The sequence below is a fragment of the Ranitomeya variabilis genome, chromosome 1 (assembly GCF_051348905.1).
Source record: "Ranitomeya variabilis isolate aRanVar5 chromosome 1, aRanVar5.hap1, whole genome shotgun sequence".
In the NCBI taxonomy this organism is placed as follows: Eukaryota; Metazoa; Chordata; class Amphibia; order Anura; family Dendrobatidae; genus Ranitomeya; species Ranitomeya variabilis.
The window spans coordinates 216,064,110-216,086,235 of record NC_135232.1 but is presented as its reverse complement, the minus strand read 5'-3'; the positions used below and the strand labels follow the sequence as shown (position 1 = coordinate 216,086,235).

The window sequence follows — 22,126 nt, the reverse complement described above, 5'->3', positions numbered from 1 at the left end:
CCTGAGTTGAGGATAATTAGAGGCAAAGAAAGATCAAGTAGTCCAGAAATGATGGCATGGCAGCAACCAGTGCTCACATATGATTACAAAAGAAATAAGAGCAGGGTGCAGCCCAGCAGCTGAAGCCAGACTGAATGGCCAACCGTGCATTAAAATCATAGAAAAGGAGGCTGCACTAGGAGGTTAGCCAAAAATGTTGAGAAAAGGGTGATGTATAGCTCATAAATTAGGTTTTGGATAAGCCATAATAATGGAGGCTAGCTTAAAAAAATATTTAAAAAAAAGTGTGTTTAGGGAATCCATTGGATTTTCAGTAGAAACTTGAACCAAAGCTGCTGGACACCAAGAGAGGGAAAAATACTTATAATTCTGCATCTATTCTCCCCGCCTCCTCCTAAATTCATCTCCCCTAGAGTACTTGCAGGGTCACACCTTATCAGAAATTTTTACTTCCTTGTGAGACTATACAAAAATGAGGAGTAGGAAGACATAATAGGTGATCCCACAGCTAGTTGGTGACAGAGGGGATAAGCCTTGGAAGAGGGATGAAGAGTGTTTTTTTTCCTTTGTAGACGGAAAATAGGGATTTTTGTGTGCTCACCGTAAAATACTTTTCTCCGAGCCACTTATTGGGGGACACAGTACCGTGGCTATATGCTGCTGCCACTAGGAGGCTGACACTAAGTGAATACAAAAAAAAGGGTTAGCTCCTCCTCTGCCGTATACACCACCTAATGCCTCCAGATAGAACCAGTTCACTGACCAAGCAGTAGGAGATTAACAAAAATTAACAGTAGGTACAACATGTCAAAACTATACACATCATAGGCAAAAGGCCAAAAGGGTGGGTGCCGTGTCCCCCAATGAGTGGCTCGGAGAAAAGGATTTTACGGTGAGTACACAAAAATCCCTATTTTTCCTTCGCCACATTGGGGGACACAGGGCCGTGTGACATCCTAAAGCAGTTGCTGGGTGGGAAATAACAGAGTAAACTCACGGCACCTGCTGTCTAAAGATGCGCTACCGCTGCCTGCAAGATACTTCTACCCAGGCTCGCATCTGCTAATGCCTGAGTATGGACATTATAATGCTTTGAGAAAGTGTGCAGGCTAGACCAGGTCGCCGCTTTGCAAACCTGCTCCGCAGACGCTTGATGCCGAATGGCCCACGAAGCACCTACTAACCGAGTGGAGAGTGCTTTTATCCCCGCTGGAGTAGGCTTGCCTCTGAAGAGCTAAGTTTCTTGAATAGTCGACCAAATCCATCTGGCTATTGTCGACTTAGAAGCGGCCAATCCTGTCTGGGGTCACACCGGGAGCACGAACAGGGCATCCGTCTGGTGAAAAGATGTCGTCCTAGATACGTACTTCCTAAGAGCCCTCACAAGATCCAAGGAGTGAAGATCCTTCTCCATGCAGTGAACCGGAGCAGGACAAAATGAGGGAAGCACAATATCCTCGCTAAGGTGAAAAGAAGACACCACCTTAGCAAGGAAAGATGGGGACGGTCTGAGGACCACCTTGTCACGGTGAAAAACCAGAAAGGGAGCTCGACAGGAAAGAGTAGCCAACTCTGAGACTCTTCTGATTAAAGTAATCGCGACAAGGAAGGCAACCTTCCATGAAAGGAGAGATAGGTAAAAGTATTGTAGGACACCTAGGACCAAATTAAGGTCCCAGGCATCGAGTGGCGCTCTATAGGGAGGTACTACGTGGAAGACTCCCTGAAAGAACGTTCTTCACCATAGGTTTGGAAGCGATCTTATGCTGGAGCAGGACGGACAAGACCTGCCCTTTGAGGGAGCTCGGCGCTAGGCCCAAGTCCAGGTGGGAAGATTTTCCAGATCCGATAATAGATACGCACCGACACCGGCTTTCGAGCTGGGTCAGAACCCTGGATTCAACGGCCAAGCCGTCAAACACAAGGCCCATGAGTTCTGGTGGTAAATCGGACCCTGAGAAAGCGAAGAAATCTTTGGCAAGGAGGGAAAATTGGGATGTGAAGATACGCATCCTGAATGTCGATGGAGGCTAGGAACTCCCCTTGTTCCATCGAGAAGATGATGGAACGGAGGGACTCCATCCTGAAATGCCGAACTCTGACAAATTTGTTTAGAAGCTTTAAGTCCAGGATGGGTCTGACTGTACCATCCTTCCTTGGTACCGTGAACAGATTTGAATAGAACCCTTGGAACCTTTTGTGGTCTGGGACAGAGGTGATGACCCCGTCTCAGTGGAGTGACTCGATGGCTTGGTAAAAGGCCCGAGCCTGCGTTCCCGCTTCGGGGGGGGGGGGGGGGACAGGAAGCAAAGAATTGGGTCGGAGAGCGGTAAGAGAATTCTATTTTGTACCCGAAGGCTGTCAATATGGCAATCTGTGGGATCTTTAATGGAAGATCCATAGGGACAGCAGAGTCTTGGAGGATAAAGACGATACGGGAGGATCCACTGGAGGCGATTCCGTCCATTGTTTGAGGTCGGGTGAGAAGAGATATCTGGTCTCCAAAGATTTCTGACCTGCAAAGCGTTTGTCTGGGCGCTCACTATGTCGCCGGACTAAGTCCTGGAACTCGAGGTGATTGGCACACCGCCTATGAGGACGTTTAGTCCTTTTAACAGACACTGCGTTATCCGCGTGAGAAGTAGTAGGCTCTTCGTCGACCTGCAGTGACTGGTTGATTGCCTCAATGAGACTATCCACGGTAGCTTGATAACCTGGGGACTCTAGGTCAAGAGGCCCATCTGACTCAGATTCGGAGTCATGTTCGCTGTATGCCCCTTGAGAGGGAAATCAAAAAGCAGAGCTAACAGACGCCGAAGCACCGGAGGGCCTGGGGGACAAGCTATGTACCCGTTTCCTTGATGCCTGTGTCTTAAGCGAGGATAGCCCCTGCAGGCCGAGGGTTCTCCTGATGTAGGGGAATTCTCTGAGACAGATGGGTTAGTGGTACTGCTCCTGGAAGGATCCTGAAGGGACTCTATAACCTTAAAGAAGCCATAGATTGCGATAGTGACAAAGCCCACTCAGGGGGACTAGTCACCGAGGGGTCGGTTGCAGTGGAGGGCTCCTGAGAGCATTTAAAATCGCAAGCCTGACAGAGCGGAGTAGTATATTCCCTTGGTAACGCAGCCTGACAGGAACGGAATGAAGTGAAAAACACTGTTTTAGTGGGCTTTTTTGAGGCTTTAGGTAGAGACATGCTGTATCCCTGTTAACCCCCAAATACTGCAGGAAGGCCAATTTGGCAGCTGAAAGACAGCAGAGCAATTTGAGGAAAAGGGAGGAAGAGGAGAGCCTGTGGGTAGTATGGCAGAGCACTTACCTAGGTCCTGTGCCCCAGAGAGCTTTGTCCCCAATCAGTGCAGTGTCGGTCCTAAAAAGGCAGTCATGGGAGCTTGCCGTACCGTGGGAACTTGTAGGGTGGCTAAATATGGCCGCCAAGATCAGGAAAAGTGCTAGAAAGGTGGGCGGTTTCGCCGGAGTGACGCGCGGTAGTGGGCGGGATCACCGACTTGCGGCCTAGCAAGGGCCGAAGCCGGGGACTAAATTAGCAGTGCCTGGCCAGAAAGGGCGACCAGGCCCGCGACCCGCTCAGGAGCCCCCGCCCCCTTCCCCACCCGGATAGAAAACTCCCCACTGGAAGCCTGGAGGAGAAGATGGGCAAAGCTGCCACTCTGCATGCAGGTTAGGACTGCAATAGGGAAGGTGCAGGAACCCTCAATCCATCGTCACCTTCGAGGGGGAGGTGGAGAGGGACCGTCCACCTCCCTGCAGCACGGATGCCATGGGGGGAGCCTTTGTGTATCCTAAGGGTTCGCTCCCCTAGGATTTCACAGGGCTGTGTCCGGCTGTGGCCTGGCTCAGAAGGGGGTACATGGAGGAGACACTCCACGTTCCCATCTGTTTCTGGTGCGGGGAGAACAGCGCCTTGAAGTGAACTGTCGCCCCTAAAATAGCTCAGGCCTGGCATCCCACGTCGCAGGAGAGGATACAGGGAGGCGACACTCGCCTGTTGTTGTTTGGGGTAGATTGGCCCCTTGAAAGGTTACGTCGCAACAGTCTTCCTTATGGAAAAAAGGTTTAAAAAAACTTAAAAATAAAAATAAAAGTATGGTCTGAATAGCAGACCCCAGTGTGCGTCCTACGGTCACCAAGCATGAACTGGTGCCAGTGGGTGGTGTATACTGCAAAGGAGGAGCTAACCTTTTTTTAGTATTCACTTAGTGTCAGCCTCCTAGTGGCAGCAGCATACACAGCCGGTCCTGTGTCCTCCAATGTGGTGAAGGAGAAAAACTAATATAATAAAAATACAACTTGCAATGATGTAGGTGTCTCTCTACAGGCACTAAACTACAATAGATAAGCTCAGTGTCTGTAGTGGGGTGTAGCTAACAAATTGATTACGAAGACCCAATCATCCTTAGTGCCTGTTTATTGGGCTCTCCATGCATGTGTTGTGACTGTGACACAGCCGCGATACATGCAGGTTCGGCGCTGAACAATTGATTATCAGGAACGCTCCAGGTATCCAGGTTACCGATGCAGCAATTCGGATAAGGACTTATCCGAAGCTATGCGATCAACTCTAGTCTTTAGTTAAGTCTATTTTATATGTGCTCGTCTGTTTTTCTTTTTTGTTTGTTTTCCGCTTTAGGGGTAAAGTCTAGCAACTCAAGATGTTACAGTCTGATTCATCAATTGTGACTTTTTTAAAAGTCACAACATTTGGCGCAATTTCACTCCAGTGTATTCTCAAATGTGTTAACATTCTGGCGCATATTTTTTTTTTTTTAACCTTTGGTGCCAAAAGTCACTAGAACAGTTTAATACAGGACAAAAACCAATTTTTCACTTTGTGCCACATTCATGAATCATGTGCACCATTTTGATGAATTTGGTGGTAAAAATTACAACTAATAACACAAGACAAAAAAAGGTAAGTGACTTAAAAAAAACGCAAATAATGAATCGGTGCGTTAGTGTCCATTTGCTAGTGACAGCAGCTATACGAAGGTAATAATCTGTGTCCCCCGGATACAAGGACAAGAATATTTTTCTGTCCGATGTATCCCCAGATTTCCACTTTCGCCTTGATGAGGCAAGAACCTTTAGATAATATTCACCTCACACTATTTAGGACAGCTTTGTCTTTAGCAGAAGGCTTCCCCACTGGCCTCTTTGTGCTTACAACTTTTACCGGGTGCTGCTCCTTTCCAGTTTTACTATATTTGCTTTTGTCAAACTTTGGTTTAGGAACTCCGTATTTCCGTAGAATCTTAAAAACAGAAAAATTAAAAGCAGTTACCATGAGAAGTACAATACCGTTGCAAACAATTTGAATCAAAACTCAACAAATGTTAGACCCAAAATAAGTAATTTGGTTGGATCCCACATTACCATATAAAGAATTTTTCTGAACTTTCAATCTTGTTCATCTAGAAAATATATTATTCCCTGGAAATACCATATATTGGAGTGTAATTTTCAGAAAAAGGAAATATTACCTGTGTCAGCTGATCTTCTAAAACTTTTTTTGGCGGGCGAACATTTGTGAAGAAGGTATGTAGCAGATTTCCTGGAGTTTGTGAATTGATTTGCTCTTTACTGAGATAAATGTCTGAAACTTTGATGTACTTTGTAGGAGTCAGGCTTAAAGTCTGCTCTGCGTGAATACAGCTCTTGAATATTTCTGTAAGAACATCTCTTACCTCTGGGACCAACTTATCCCCTAAAAGTATACAAACAAGTGTGAAGCTGGATGAGCGTATATAAATGTATAAAAGACAAGACTTATACAAGTTTTTCTAGAATTGAATTGTGTCAAACGTGACGCAATTTTAATGTGACTTTGTAGCAATTAAAATTATGCTATTGTAACTCAAAGACAATCAGAGTTATGATCTCTAGATGTCAGGTCAGCAATGAGACAATATAGTCCATAGGAAAACCATAAACACAATGGGGAAAATGTTGAACAATCAACACTAGCAACAGTCCTTGTGGCGTGTGGGATACAGACAAAATTGGATTTTTAACTTCATCTTGCTCAAAGCAGTTTGTTTCTTTAGATAAACTGATGCGAAACAATAAAGAAATGCTACAAAGATATTGTGGACGGTCTGAAGCATAAAACCTATCAGTAAGTATTGTAAGAACCCTAATTTTTATTGCCTGGAGTTAGAGGGTAAAAGGGAGATATGATTGAAACCTTTAAATGAATCTATCATCAGAAAATGAGTTATCAATGAAATCAGGTTTTTGTATTTAAAAAACAAAACAAAAAGAAACAGGTAATAAAAACAACATAATAAATAAGGGGATTTTTGTGTACTCACCGTAAAATCCTTTTCTCCAAGCCATTCATTGGGGGACACAGACCATGGATTGTATGCTGCTTGCCACTAGGAGGCTGACACTAGGTTAACACAAAAAAAATTAACTCCTCCTCTGCAGTAAACACCCTCGTGCTGGCTCCCAGAGAAACAGTTCGGTGCAAAAGGAGTATGAACAAATATTAACGACATAGAAGAGTACATCATGTCAACTTAAAAGAATAGCAAAAGCCATATAAGCCGATAGGCTAAGAGGGTGGGTGCTGTGTCCCCCAATGAGTGGCTTGGAGAAAAGGATTTTATGGCGAGTACACAAAAATCCCTGTTTTACCTTCACCTCATTGGGGGGCACAGACCATGGGACGTCCCAAAGAAGTCCCTGGGTGAGTAAACACCACAAAGAATTAGGCTTCATGCAACAACTGCCTTGATGTGTGCCACTGCTGCCTGCAGAATTCTTCTGCCCAGGCTCGCATCCGCTGAAGCCTGAGAGTGAATATTATAGTGCTTTGCGAAGGTATGTAAACTGGACCAAGTCGCAGCTTTACAGACCTGCTCCGCCGTCGCCTAATGCCGAATGGCCCAAGAAGCCCCCACTGCTCGAGTGAAGTGTGCTCTGATTCCCCTTGGGATGGGCTGACTTCGGACTTGGTATGACTCCTGAATGGTGGAACGAATCCACCTGGCTATCGTGGCCTTAGAGGAGACAAGAACCTTCCTGTGACCTTACGGGAGAACGAACAAAGCATCTGTTCTTCTGAAGGATGCCGTCCTTGAGACATACCTTCGCAGAGCTCTGACTAGGTCCAGAGTGTGGAGAACTCTCAATTCTGTGAATAGGGGTCGGACAAAAGGAAGGAAGAACAATGTCCTCGTTAAGATGGAAGGATGAAATGACCTTTGGCAAAAAGGACGGCGACGGCCTGAGGATAACCTTGTCCTGATGGAAGTTAAAAAAAGGCGCACGGCAGTATAAGGCGGTTAATTCCGAAACCCGTCTGATCGATGTGAGCGCCACAAGGAAGGCAACCTTCCAGGATAGAAAGACCAGTGAAATGACCTGAAGCGGTTCAAAGGACGATTCCTGAAGGGCACTTCGCACCAAGTTGAGGTCCCAAGGCTCTAAAGGCATGCAAGAGGGAGAAGCGACATGTGACACCCGCTGAAGAAAAGTATTAACCTGGAGTCTTGGCGCAATGCGTCTCTGAAATAAGACCTTTAGAGTGGAGATTTGGCCCTTGAGAGAGCCGAGTGCCAGCCCTGAGTACAGATCGGCCTGTAGGAACTCTAAAATGGTGGGAACTGAGAAGACGAGAGGAGAAAGACCACGATCCTGGCACCAAGCAAAAAATGTCTTCTAGGTACGGTGATAGATAAGGACCGATGAGAGTTTACGGGCACTAACGATGGTGGAAATGACCTGTTGAGAAAACCCTGCCAGTGTTAAGACCCAGGATTCAACAGCCATGCATTTAAACACAGGGCCCCTTAGTTCTGGTGGTAGATGGGGCCCTGGGAGAGCCGATCTGGCTGAGCCGGCAGTCTCCAGGGTATGTTGGTGACGAGACTCTGCGAACCACGCTCGGCGAGGCCAATCAGGAGCAACCAGGATCACGGGTACCCCCTTCCGCCTTGATTTTCCGGATTACTCTGGGGAGTAACAGTAGGGGAGGAAAAATGTACGAAAAGGCGGAATTGGCGCCATGAAAGAACCAGAGTGTCGACACCAATGGCTCTTGGATCTCGAGACCTCGCTATAAACTGGGGACCTTGGCATTCAGTCTGGACGCAATGAGGTCCACATCTGGGATCCCCCAGCGAAGACAGTGCTGAGAGAAAACTTCCGGATGGAGCTTCCACTCCCCCGAAGTGAGACCCTGACAGCCGAGGAAGTCCGCAGACCAGTTTTCCACTCCCGGAATGTGTACCGCTGAGATCACTGAGTGGTTGTTCTCTGCCTATTGAAGGATGTGAGTTAACTCGGACATGGCTGACCTGCTGCAGGTACCCCCCTGATGATTTATGTATGCCACAGCCGTGGCTTTATCTGATTGGATACGGATGGGGTGACCTGCCAGAAGGTGATGGAAGTGCCGCAGGGCCAGTCGAATAGCACGGATCTCCAGAACATTGATCGGTAGCTTCGATTCCTGAATTGACCAGTGGCCCTGAGCAGTGTGGTAGCGGAAGACTGCTCCCCAGCCCGAAAGACTCGCATCGGTAGTTACCACTAGCCATTAAACGGGTAGAAAGGACCTCCCCCGGTTGAGGGAAGAGTTTAATGTCCACCACCTGAGAGTCTGTTTGACCTGCAGGGATAAGCGGCACCGTAGGTCGAGGGAGAAAGGGTTTCTGTCCCAAGCTGCCAGAAGGACATGTTGTAGGGGACGAAGGTGCAGTTGCGCAAAGGGGACTGCTTCCATTGCGGCCATGATCTTTCCTAGTACCCTCATTGCAAACCGGATGGAGTGAGGAGTAGACTGACAAAGCGCTCAGGCTCCTCATTGAAGGTCTAAGACTTTGTCTGGAAGGAGAATTACCAACCCCTGAGACGAGTCCTGGGATATTCCTAGAAAGGAGATATGCTGGGCTGGGACCGGAGAGGATTTGCTTAAGTTTTATCAGCCAGCCCAGGCAAGAAAGGGTATCGCAAGTAATGCAAACGGACTCCACGCAGTCGTGGAAGGGTGGACCTTTGATCTACAGGTCGTCCAGACAGGGCAGAACAATCACACCCCGAGAGTGCTGGATGGACATGACGGCCGCCATAACCTTTGTGAACACTCTGGGGGCAGTAGCAGAGTACTAGAACAGGACGAAGTAGTGGGAGTGGCTCAGCTTGGAGTGGAGCGAAAGGAACAGAAACGGATTTGTTGCTGTCTCCGAAAGGCACGCCTAAGTCTCTGATGGGGAAGGAATTTACTCTTTCCTCCCGTAGTATCGGAAATGATTTGATCCAGCTTTTCTCCAAATAAGTGACCGATTTGATAAGAGAGGTGAGAGACTTTTTTGATGCAGAGTCTGCCTTCCACTCTCTGAGCCATAACGACCTTCTGATAGAGAAGGCATTGGCTGCTGACTGAGCCGCACAGCCAGCCGCATCCAAGGATGCGTGTACCAGGTAATCGCCTGCTCGGGAAATTTGGTTGGCAAGGTGCGCCGCCACTGGAGGAAGGTTACTGTTCCAAAGAGAATTAGCTAAGGTCTCTGACCATAAAACTACAGCCTTAGCTACCCATGCTGCGGCAAAGGATGGATAGAGGGCCGACCCTGAGGCCTCAAAAGCAGAGCGGGCCAAGCCTTCTATCTGGCGGTCCGTGGGATTTTTGATGGATGAGCCATCCGTCAAGGACAGGTGAGTTTTGAATGCTAGGCGGGATACTGGGGGGTCTACCACCAGAGATTAAGCACAATCCTTTTTCAGATCAGCTGAAAAAGGATACTTGGCTTCAAGAGGCTTTTGTCCTGTGAAGCGTTTATCCGGGCGTTCCCTATGCATATTAACTATGACTCTAAATTCAGGATGAATAGCAAATGCCTTATGAGAGCGTTTAGTGCTCTTAAAGGACAAGGTCTGATCCGGAGCAGAGCCGGAATCTTCCTCAACCTTTAAAGCTTGGTTGACTGCTTCAATAAGCGAATCCACTGTCTTCTGAAAATCTGGCGAATCCAGATCTAAGGAACCATCAGATTCGCAGTCAGATTTGCGCTCGCTTCTGAACTCTGTAGAGAGAGAGCGAGAAACAGAGCTGTGAGGTGACAAGGCACGTGTCTGCTCAGGAGACGTGCTATGGATCTGTTTTCTAGGTGCCTGACGGCTTCTAGAGTGCTTTTGACACCTGCTAACTGACTGCTCCCGCCTTGGGGAGGATCCGTCTACATCAGTCCTGCAAATGCTCCGGTCCCCCAAAGAATCACGGAGGGATTCAATCGCTTTGGCCAGCGAAGCCATGGATTGAGACAGTGACGAAGCCCACTCAGGACGACTAGGTACACTGGGCTCAGAGGTGGCGGAGGGCTCCTGAGCACTGTTCGGGTCACAGGCATTGCAGAGTGGCAAACTCAAGAGCCTTAGGGAGTGCAGATTGGCAGGAGGAGAATGAAGTAAAGAATAGAGCCATAGTCTTGTTAGACTTTTTTGATGCCTTAGGCTGGGACATGATGTACCCTTCCATGTGGCCCTATAATATTAGGGGCTGCCGTGAAGGGTTACAGCAGACAGGAGGATGCATAATGCAGCGCTCCCTTGCTGCCGGTCCTGATGGCAGTTAGTGTGTCCTGGGAAGAGAAAGATGGCCCCCGAGATCTCAGAGCCGCTTTTCTTGCTGTGCGAGTGGGGCCGTCCGCCTCCTTGTACCATCCGCTTTAACAGTGGTGGTGCAGTGGGGGCTGCTCGGACGCCAGGAGGTGGGCCTCCGTACATCCAAAGGGTTAATCACCTAGGATGGGACAGGGCAGAATGTCCGGCAATAGGCCTGGCTGCGGAAGAGGATACGTGGAGGCGACACTCCATGTGCTCATATGTTGAAGGTGTGGGGAGATCGGTGCCCTTGAAGGGACCAGTCGCCCCTAAGAATCAGCTCAGGCATGGAATCGCAAGTCGCAGGAGAGGATACGGAGAGGTGACACTCTCTGTGCTTGCCTGTTGATGGTTCGGGGAGATCGGAGCCTTGAAAGGATCCGTCGGCCCTTCGTCCATTGTAAAAAATAAAACCAAAAATGTAAAAATTGTAAAAATTAAATAAGAGTATTTTTGGTCTGAATAGCAGACCAGTCCGTGTGCCTTCTACGGACACTAAGCAAGAACTGGTTCTCTGGGAGCCAGCACGAGGATGTATAATACAGAGGAAGAGCTAAATTGTGTTAACTTAAGGTACCGTCACACTAAGCGACGCTGCAGCGATACAGACAACGATGCCGATCGCTGCAGCGTCGCTGTTTAGTCGTTGTGTGGTCGCTGGAGAGCTGTCACACAGACGGCTCTCCAGCGACCAACGATGCCGAAGTCCCCTGGTAACCAGGGTAAACATTGGGTTACTAAGCGCAGGGCCGCGCTTAGTAACCCGATGTTTACCCTGGTTACCATTGTAAAAGTAAAAAAAACCCCACATACTCACATTCCGGTGCCCGGCGTCCGCTTCCCTGCACTCCTCCTGCATCCTGTGTCAGCGCCGAACATCTCCGGCATCTCCCACAGAGCAGAGCGGTGACGTCACCGCTCTGCTTTACGGCCGGCAATTACACAGGATGCAGGAGGAGTGCAGGGAAGCGGACGCCGGGCACCGGAATGTGAGTATGTGTTTTTTTTTATTACTTTTACAATAGTAACCAGGGTAAACATCGGGTTATTAAGCGCGGCCCTGCGCTTAGTAACCCGATGTTTACCCTGGTTACCAGTGAAGACATCGCTGGATCGGTGTCACACACACCGATTCAGCGATATCAGCGGGAGATCCAGCGACGAAATAAAGTTCTGGACTTTCAGCAACGACCAGCGATCTCACAGCGGGATCCTGATCGCTGCTGCGTGTCAAACACAACGATATCGCTATCCAGGACGCTGCAACGTCACGGATCGCTATCGTTATCGTTGTAAAGTCGCTTAGTGTGAAGGTACCTTTAGTGTCAGCCTCCTAGTGGCAAGCAGCATACAACCCATGGTCTGAATCCCCCAGTGAGGCGAAGGAGAAATATATTTTTTGTTTCAGGAAAAAACAAAACAAATGTACATTAGTCACAATGACCAGGCTCAGACCCTGTCTTGTACTGAAGCATCTAATGAGCATGTACAAGTGTCATTGTGAAGAGCGGGCACCTATTGTGATTGGTCTCCTGGCATTGTTATCCTACCCATGTCCTTAAGGAGCCTTCCTGAAAACTCTTCCTGCATAGGAAGTGTGATTCTAAAAAGAAATAAAAGAAAAAAAAAAAAAGGGACAACAATTTTGAAAAAAATAATTAACAGAAAGACCTTATTTAAACAATAGGAAATGTTCTGATAACTTCCCTTTAAATAGCTTTACATAAGATTCAGAAGGGAATAGTTTTTAAGAACAAGGGGACATGATGAAAAGTTAGTTATGACTGATCTGAATACATGTTGGAAAAGAACATTTCACTTAAACCGAACCTGTTAACAGGATTTTGCCCAGTAAGTTACAGGCATTATCAGGTTGGCGTTGTTATACTGATTAAAAGGATACCTGGGTTGAATAAATCTGTCTTGTGGTTGTGGTGTAATCTTTGTTTGTAGTTTTCAGATTGGCTGGGGTCACACTTGCGAGTTTAATACGAAAAACTTGCGCAAATCTATTGCATCAAGTCCCGGCACTGCCGCCAGCACTCGGGACCGGAGTTTGCAGCTGCATGTATTTCTATGCAGCCGCACGCTCCGGTCCCGAGTGCCAGGACTTGATGAGAAAGACTCGCACCAGTTTCTCGCATTGAACTCACAAGTGTGACCCCGGCCTTAATGAGATTCTGGTGCTCTGGGGCCACCTGTGGGTGGGTCTATATTTGGTGCTCTGGCCTCATCGTCATCATTGTGGCTTAAATGACAAATCACTGACCCATCAGTGACCTGCCTCCTATTTTAACTCTTGCAGTTAATATTGTGGTTTTTGAAAAAAAAAATTATTTGCCTCCAACAAAATGGCGCAGGCACAGTAGAATCTATTGGCAAGAGACAGATGCTACTGCATCTGTCATTTAAGCCACAATGATGAACATGAGCCCAGAGCACCACATAAAGCCCCCCAAAAGGCCACCCCAGAGCACGAGAATCTCATTAGCTGAAAATTACAAACAAAGATCACACAACAAGCACAAGACAGATTTCTTCAACCGAAGTATCATTTTAATCAGTGTTACAGGGCCAACCTGATAATGCCTTTAATTTACTTAGCAAAATCTTGATGACAGGTTCGCTTTAAAGAGTAGTTGATGCTTGAAACAAATTTCCAGCAGATGAGACTGGAAAATAGACCGTAAATTTGCACGTAAGTCTGGCCTAAAAAAAATGAAAAGGCAGACTAAATGAATTGTGTGGTCTTTTTCTGCTGTCAATCTTGTTAATCGATCTTCTGCTCAAGTTCAGCGCACCTTTCAAGGATTTATCAGAGAAATAATCTCCCAATCCCGGAATTCCTTGTGTATCGAATAAGCTCTGATTTACAGTAGAGACAGTAAGGATTTCTTCAGTGGACATTTCCATGAGCTCATCTTCACCATCCAGACTGGATAAACCAATAAGATCACTGCTGTTAAATAAACTTGCTCTTATTTTTTCAATTTTGGCACGAGAACGTACCTGTTAAAAAAAGATAAAAAAAAAAATAATTATATATAAATATTAAACAGAGAATAACCAGTGCTGTATCTCTCATTCTACACTGTTCATCTAATATATAAAGCTGAATGTGTGTATGTGTGTGTGTGTGTATGTCCGGGATTGGCATCTGCACCGCCGCAGCTACAGCCACAAAATTTTGCACAGTCACACGTCTGGACCCCGAGAGCGTCATAGGCTATGTTGTGAGGTGAAATTTTAACCCCGTGCTTTCCAATTCACCAAACAATTTTGCCCCTATCTACATAATGGGGAAAAAGTGAAAGGAAAAGTGTTGGAGGCGTCGCAGCTACAGGCAAAAAATTTTGCACAGTCACGTCTGGACCCCGAGAGCGTCAAAGCTATGTTGTGAGGTGAAATTTTAACTCCGCGCTTTCCAATTCACCAAACAATTTTGCCCCTATCTACATAATGGGGAAAAAATGAAAGGAAAAGTGTTGGAGGCAAATTAACAGCTGCCAGATGTGAACAAGGGGGACTTAAAGAATGAGAGCGATGGCGCCAAAGAGTATGTACTGTACAGTTGCTAAGGTGGGGCCCCGACATGGGATAATCACCACACACGGGGATATGAACACACACACAAAATGCGCCACACACTACCACGTGCTCGAACACATATACCACCCTCAGCGCACATTTCACCACACATACAGCAACCTCGCCACATAAAAAGTCAAAACACAAAAGTTACCGCTCAAAACTCGCCACGCGCAAAACTCTCCACATGCAAAACTCGCCACACGTGCAAAACTCACCTCATGGAAAACTCGCCACACGCAAAACTTGCACACGCGGAAAAATTGCCACATGCACAAAAGTTGCAACACATGCAAAAGTTGCCTCACACAAAACTTGCACATACTCAAAAGGCACCACACATAAAACTCGCCACGCGCAAAACTTGCTGCACACAACTTGCTACACTAACCTGTCACATGCAACGCGACACACAAAAAGTTGCTACACGCATGTCGCCACACAAAACTCATCTCACAAAAGTCGCTACATGCATGTCGCCACACGCAACTCAACACACACAACTTGACACACGAAACTCGCCCTAAAACACACACAAGTCTGGTATTATCCTTCAAAAATAAAAATCTGTTTAATAAGCAGACAAACTACAAGAGCAACAAATGTACCATATAGGAATCCGGCAGCTGTCAGTCACATGACCTGTCTATTATGTGTATGTGTGAGCTAATATATACTGCCAGGGGGTGGGCTTACTGTTGGGTGGGGATTTATCAGGCTGCCAATTTAGCTTACAAATACTGAGGTAAAAATACTGACCAAATAACGTGTGAACAAGGTCTAATACAGGAGGAGATGCCATACAGATATATACTATATACAGGAGGAGATGACACACAGGTATATACTATATACAGGAGGAGATGACACACAGATATATACTATATACAGGAGAGATGACACACGTATATACACTATATAGAGGAGATGACATACAGGTACATACTACATACAGCAGGAGAAGACATACAGGTATATACTATATACTATATACAGGAGCAGATTACCTACAGGTATATAGTATATACAGGAGGAGATGACATACAGGTATATGCTATGTCTAGGAGGAGATGACATACAGGTATATACTATATACAGGAGGAGATGACACACAGATATATACTATATATAGGTGAGATGACACACAGGTATATACTATATACAGGAGGAGATTACATACAGGTATATACTATATATAGGAGGAGATGACATACAGGTATATACTATATACAGGGGAGATGACACACAGCAGGTATATACTATATACAGGGGAGATGACATACAGATATATACTATATACAGGAGATGACATATAGGTGTATACTATATATAAGGGAGATGACAAACATGTATATACTGAGGTGAAAATGAGAGGTGTGAGGTGAAAATGAAAAGGTGTGAGTGCAAAATGAGAGGAGTGAGGGAAAATAGTGGAGTGATCGGAAAATGACAGATGTGAGGTCGAAATGACAAGTGTTAGGGGGGAATGAGAGGAGTGAGGGGGAAAATGAGAGGTGTGAGGGAGAAAATGAGAGATGTGAGGGGGAAAATGAAAGATGTGATGGGGAAAATGAGAGGCGTGATGGGAAAATAAGAGAAGTGAGGTGCTATAACTAACCACAGATATTTACTATGCCCAGGCAACGCCGGGCTCTTCAGCTAGTTAGAATATAAAGCATATCGGTATAAAAAGCTTATTGGTTCCAGCTTAAAGGGAGTCTGTCAACACAAAATAAAGATTTTTGGTACACACTGTAAAATATGTTTCTCGTTAGTCTTCATTGGGAGACAGACCATGGGATAATCTGATTCCACATGGAGGCGGACACGATTATTACATTCTAAATGAAAATTGGCTCCTCCCCAGCAGACTATACCTCGTCTGCTAGCCTCCTGCTCCCTCAGTTTAGTGAGAAAGCAGTAGAAGAAGCAAAACCATTAAAGGAAAACAAATCAATTACACCCTTAGGCTACTTTCACATTTCCGTCAGTACGGGCCCGTCGCAATGCGTCGGGCCGAGGTACCGATGGACGCTGTGAAATAACTGCAAGACGTGAGCAGCGGATGCAGTTTTTGAACAATTTCGCTGCCCATTCTGCAGTCCGGGGAGGAGGGGGCGTAGTTTCGGCCGCGCATGCGCGGTCGAAAATGGCGGATGCGACACACAAAAAAGTTACATGGAACTTTTTTGTACCGACAGTCCGCCAAAACACAACGCATCCGTCGCACGATGGATGCGACGTGTGGCAATCCGTCACGATCCGTCATTAATACAAGGCTATGGGGAAAAAAACGCATCCTGCAAGCACATTTGCAGGATCCGTTTTTTTCTCTAAACGACGGATTGCGACGGAGCTCTAAAGAAGGAAGTGTGAACGTAGCATTAGAGAAAAAACAACGTAAATGCATGCCGCGACCCAGTGTCCCCCAATGAAGACTAAAGGGAAACAGATTTTACATTGAGTACCAAAAATCTTTATTTCTGTCGCTTGATTGGTCAATACACAACTATGGGACATCCTAAAGCTGTCCCTGGGGTGAGAAAACTAAATAATATAGTGCTACTACGAAATTCTGCATTCTTGCTCACGCTGAAGTCTGCGCAATTGCTGCCTGCAATATGTTCCTGCCAAATTTTGCATCTGCCAAAGATAAGGTGTGGACCCTGTAAAACTTCAAGAATGGTTGTACAGATTACCAAGTAACTGCCTTAAAAAGTTGCAGAACTGATCCCTGAGGACGAACCGCCCAAGAAACTCCCACTGCCCGTGTAGAGTATGCCGTAAGCCCAAAATGAGGTGCCCTGGTCTTCGCTTTGTAAGCCTGAATGATGGCCGCACTAACCCAACCATCCTTAGAGGTGGCCAGGCCCCTGCGAGGATCATATAATATGACAAAGAATCAGACCGTCTGAATGGGTTGGTGGCTGAAAATCAGCATCGTACAGAGATAAGGAGGCCATGGCAAAAGAAAGCCAAGACAATGTCATCGCTAAGGTGAAAAGCTAACACCACCTTAGGGAGTAAGGATGGAATAGACCTCAACATCACCTTGTCCTGGTGCAAGATTAGGTAAAAAGCGCAACAAGAGAGCCGCAAACTCAGATACTCTTCTAATAGACATGGCTATAAAGAAAGCTACCTTATAAGAAGGATGAAGCTCAGAAACCTCTGAGGGGCTCAGAAGGTCGTGACTGAATTGTCTCCAAGAATAGATTAAGCTCCCACAGATAAAGGGGAGGGAGGTAGTGTGTGGTCTAGGATGCGCTATTCCCTGGAGGAAAATCTTGACCTTGGGTCTAGAGGCCAAATCCCGCAGGAACAAAATAGCCAAGATGGACACATGCGCCTTTAGAGAACTAAGTGCCAACCCTGCCTCCAACCCTGACTGCAAAAAGGAGACCAGAGCTGGCATAGAAAAGTACATTGGGGAAATGCCAAAACACGCACACCAACGAAAGTAGGTCCACCAAGTGTGGTGATAGATACGCAGTGAAGAGGGCTTAAGTGCCTCGATCATGGTTTGGATGACTGGTTCTGACAACTCCGCTACCCTCAGAATTGGGGCCTTAACAGCCATGGCGTTAAACTGAACGTAAATTCAGATGGAAGAACAGACTCAGACAAAAGGCCTGGACAGTGAGGGAGAGTCCAGGGGACATCTGCCAAAAGGTTGATAACATCCGCGTACCAAGCCCTCTGGGGCAAGTCTGGTGTGATGAGAATGACAGGCATTCCCCCTGCCTTAACTTTGAGGAGTCTGGGCAGATGAGAACTGGGACCAGGGAATTGCCAATGAGTTTTTCGCAATTGCCTGAAGATCCCGAGATTTTGCAACGAATTTTGATACGTCGAGGTTTAGCCTAGATGCCAACAGATTGACACCTGGTGTACCACACCAAGGACAAGCCAGAAGGATGGCTCTGTGGTCCAACACATTGATCGGAAGGTGTCTCTCCTGACAGCTCCAAAATCCCTTAACCGAAAAAATGGCGGAAAATTGCCCCTCATCCAATAAGACTCACATCGGTGGTCAGAGCCTGCCACTGGATGGGACAAAAGGAGCGACGCTGGGTTAACTGGTGCGACGTCAACCACCTCGTGAGAGACTGGCAACAGGAAAGTGGAAGGAAGACCGTACGATCTAGGGACTGTATTAATTTGTATTTCATTTGTCCCAATGGGCCAAAAGCGTGTTCTGTAGAGGCCTTGAATGGAACTATGCAAACAGGACAAGTTTGAGCGTTGCCACCATCTTTCCCCAGACTCTCATGCAAAACCAAAGAGAATGTCTCTCTGGTCGCCTCAGAATTTGTACAGAGGATTGAAGAGCAAACCTTTTCTTCTGTGGAATGAAGAATGACGCCTGAATTGTGTCGAATATCATCCCTAAAAACTGAAGGCGCTGTGTTGGAACTAACTCGGAAATCACCCTTTTGGCAATTCAGCCGAATTGTTCCAGATTCTGAGAAATGCAAGATACCTTGACCAGAATCCAGAATATCGTCCAAATAGGTGATAACTACTATGACCCTGGTCCAAAATGGAGCCGTAACTGGGGCTGGGGGATGTCTTTGTGGTATTTTCCTGATGAAGAGGTCAGATAGACCTTGAAACGCGTTGAATAAACCACCAGAGCTTTTCATTACATTTGAATCTGTATTATTGTGGCAGCGCTGACTTAATCCACAAACTATCCTGCACAACGTCTCTAAAACAGTATAAGGCAGACCATGCCTCCAACTGACACTACACAAAACGGAGCAAGCCTGAGGCTAACAAGCGATGTATAGTCAGATTGAAAGGAGACAATTTTCATTTGGAATTTAATAACATCGTCAGCCAGGTGGCAGCAGACTAACCCACGGTTCTCTGTGTCCTCCAATGAAGCGACCCAGAAATGATTGTTCAGACAAAGCACGGGCACTCTGTCCAACCTTGGTGTGGTGAAACAATTCAGAGCAACTTCCCACCTATATGTTTTCCATCTATCTCAGTCCTCCTCTTCCTTGAGCGACAATTCTGCCTTTACAGCCGCAAGGAGAGTAGAGATAAATGGAAAACAAGTAGGTACTGAGGCGCACTGCACTATTTGGCCAAGTCAAAGGTGCAAAGAGTGCCTGTGCTTGGTTTGAACAGTCATTTTGTGCGGACAGACTAAGATCCCGTACTCATAAACAAATGGTTTAGCAAGTCATGCATGTGTTCTAACCAGGGAATGGAGTGTAAGTTGGCGAAATTGGAAAGATTGGCCAATAATTCCAATCTGCATAGAATTAACATAGATTTACCTCCACAACTGCAAAACCTTTGATTGGCCTTGACACTGGTTGGTTATCCAATATACTTGTTGTAAACATGGCTCCAACATCCGTTAAACAGGCCGCTTCAACATTATCCAGTTGTTCTACAAGACTTCCCAAGCTGCCCATACTTCCTGTGCTGCAGATGGAAAGGTCCAGACTCTCCTGGCTAGACACTGCATTTGGTTCCAAAAGACCTTGAGGTACAGCAAGTTCTGGCACAAACTGCTCCATGGATGCTTCACTGGTAGCTTGTGAAACTCCCTGAGAGCTACACAAGGAAGCCTGACTTGTGGAGGCAGAAGCACTGACACTAACTGCAGGTGTCACACTGCTGGAACTACTGATATCCATGTTGTTGTCAATCACTGGGACTACAGGAGTTTTTTCAGCCTCAGTTTTGCATTCAGCTCCTTCAGTTCCATCTTTGGCTTTTGTTAATTCAACATCTTGAAGGGGGATATAGATCTCATCTTTAAAAACGCCACCATGGGCATTGCAGGCTTTTCGAATAGCACCTCTGACAACAGATTCTTCCAGGTGAGTTGGTATACCGGAAATAACTAGCAAGCGGCTATGTGCTGTAGGTACTACAAGAGCCTGGCTGGCATCTGCGATGGCATCATTTGTGACACCCAAACCTTGTGGATCTTTACTTGTCAGATGTCTGAGAATCATTAGCAAAGTAAGGGCCCGGTGAAACCACAACATATCTTCCGGCTTGCTGCCACCCATACTAAGCAAGGCAGGGTCATTTTCAGCACCTCGTGAAGATGTGCGCTTTACAGTTGCTGCTTTTTCACGTTTGATCTTAACTTTCTTCCTCTTTGAAAGCAGGCTTGGACTTTGTGGTGTTTGGCCAGGGGAAGATGATGATGATGAGGAAGAGTCGCTAAGGTTTGTTGCAGTTGTTGAGGTCATCACACTGACTGCAGAACTCATATTAATGGGAAGCGTAACTTCCGCCACAGCCAGGCAAACCTCCATTAAAGCATGAAAATAGGTAGAAAAACGTCCATGCTCAGTAATCCCAGGAACTGAGCCACCACTTGCATTTCCAGAAGTCCAGTTTTGGGTCTCCTCATCGTATAACTTGCGCAACTCTGTTTGTAGAGCCATCAGCACTGCTAGACATGGATTCAACTGAAGAGCTATTGAGGAGGACAAGCCTGCAGGATTCTTCTTTTGCTCTAGATGGTGAAATTTACGAAGTAGTTCAGCCAGTAAGTGGAACTGTAACTCTTTTATAGTTGCCGCCAAGTCTGTTGTCCAGAGCAAATTACCTGAATGAAATTCACAAATTAATTTATAGCAATTACCAATTAGAATACAAGATCCTAAATGTTTACTAAAGAAGTTAACAATTTTTTTTTTTTTTTTTTTAAAGGTTGTACACATTTGGGGACACTTCTTTTTCTTAAACTTAAATGCACGTAATTGGGGCTAAAAATAATTTTTGAAGTTTCAAGTTCTTAAAAATTTTGCATTGTTTGCCTTCTCCAGCTCCCTGTGTTGCACTGTCTGATGCTGGCTGCAGAAGGAGTCAACCGAGATTTTATCAGTCAGTCTCCTAAGGCTAATTTCACACATTCGTTTTTTGCTGTCAGGCAGGATCCGGCGAATTTTTGAAAAAACGGATCGTTTGCAAGTTGTGAAAAACTGATGCAACGGATCAGTTGGTGTTTTTTTTTTTAAAAACCCGGGGATAGAGTTTGAACTTCCTGTTCGATCGAGAGAGAGCGAGAGAGAGAGAGAGAGAGAGAGAGAGCCCAGAATGGGGATTGTGCAGTTGAAAAAAAGGAATTAATTGCCAGAATCAGTCATTGACAGATTCCGGCGCCATAGGCTTCCATTACAGGAAAAGCCAGACACCGCCGGATCAGGCACTGTCCGTTTTTTCGCCGGACACAAAAAATGTTCATCTGTCCGTTTTGTCCGGCCGCCGAATCCACAATTTTTGCTGGTCTATGCTAAGTCTATGGGAAAAAACAGATCCGGCGGCGTCATTCGCCGGATCCGTTGTTTTTTTGTTTTTTTTTTATTTGCCGAATTGTGCCTGACGGCAAAAAACGGATGTGTGACAGTAGCCTAAAGGTACCTTCACACGAAACGACTTTACAACAAGAATGACAACGATCCGATCGCTGCAGCGTCGCTGTTTACATCGCTGTAGAGATGTCAAACACAGCAGCTCCAGAACGACGCAGGAGCGATCCTGTGACATAACGGTGATGCACTTATCGTTCTCACAGGTCGTTAGCTCCATGTTTAACATTGCTGGCATAGTTGCTTTTGCTGTCAAACACGACGATACACGCCGATCTAACGACTAAATAAAGTTCTGAACTTTAATCAACGACCAGCGATATCACAGCAGGATCCAGATCGCTGCTGCGTGTCAAACACAACGATATCGCTATCCAGGACGCTGCAACGTCACGGATTGTTGTCGTTCTCGTTGTAAAGTCGTTTCGTGTGAAGGTACCTTAAGATGTCTGATGGGGAGTCAGTAAATCTTATCTTTTTCTGAGCTACACTCAGCTGGTTTATGACCAAAGTTCAAATCAAAGCTGAAGGCGCAGAAAAACAAAACCTATTATGGC

General features: G+C 46.2%; 1 protein-coding gene across 3 annotated transcripts in view; it reads right to left on the bottom strand.

Moving 5' to 3' along the window:
• The window catches only part of HECTD4 (HECT domain E3 ubiquitin protein ligase 4), a 258,154-nt gene that overhangs the window by 32,274 nt on the left and 203,754 nt on the right, over positions 1 to 22,126 (bottom strand). For all 3 annotated transcript variants that reach the window (XM_077292459.1, XM_077292466.1, XM_077292472.1), the window contains exons 61-64: positions 19,512 to 20,806; positions 13,434 to 13,641; positions 5,505 to 5,728; positions 5,124 to 5,275 (exon numbers count right to left, since the gene is read on the bottom strand). In XM_077292459.1, coding sequence (XP_077148574.1) covers positions 5,124 to 5,275; positions 5,505 to 5,728; positions 13,434 to 13,641; positions 19,512 to 20,806 — 1,879 coding nt within the window. The remainder of the gene's footprint in view (positions 1 to 5,123; positions 5,276 to 5,504; positions 5,729 to 13,433; positions 13,642 to 19,511; positions 20,807 to 22,126) is intronic.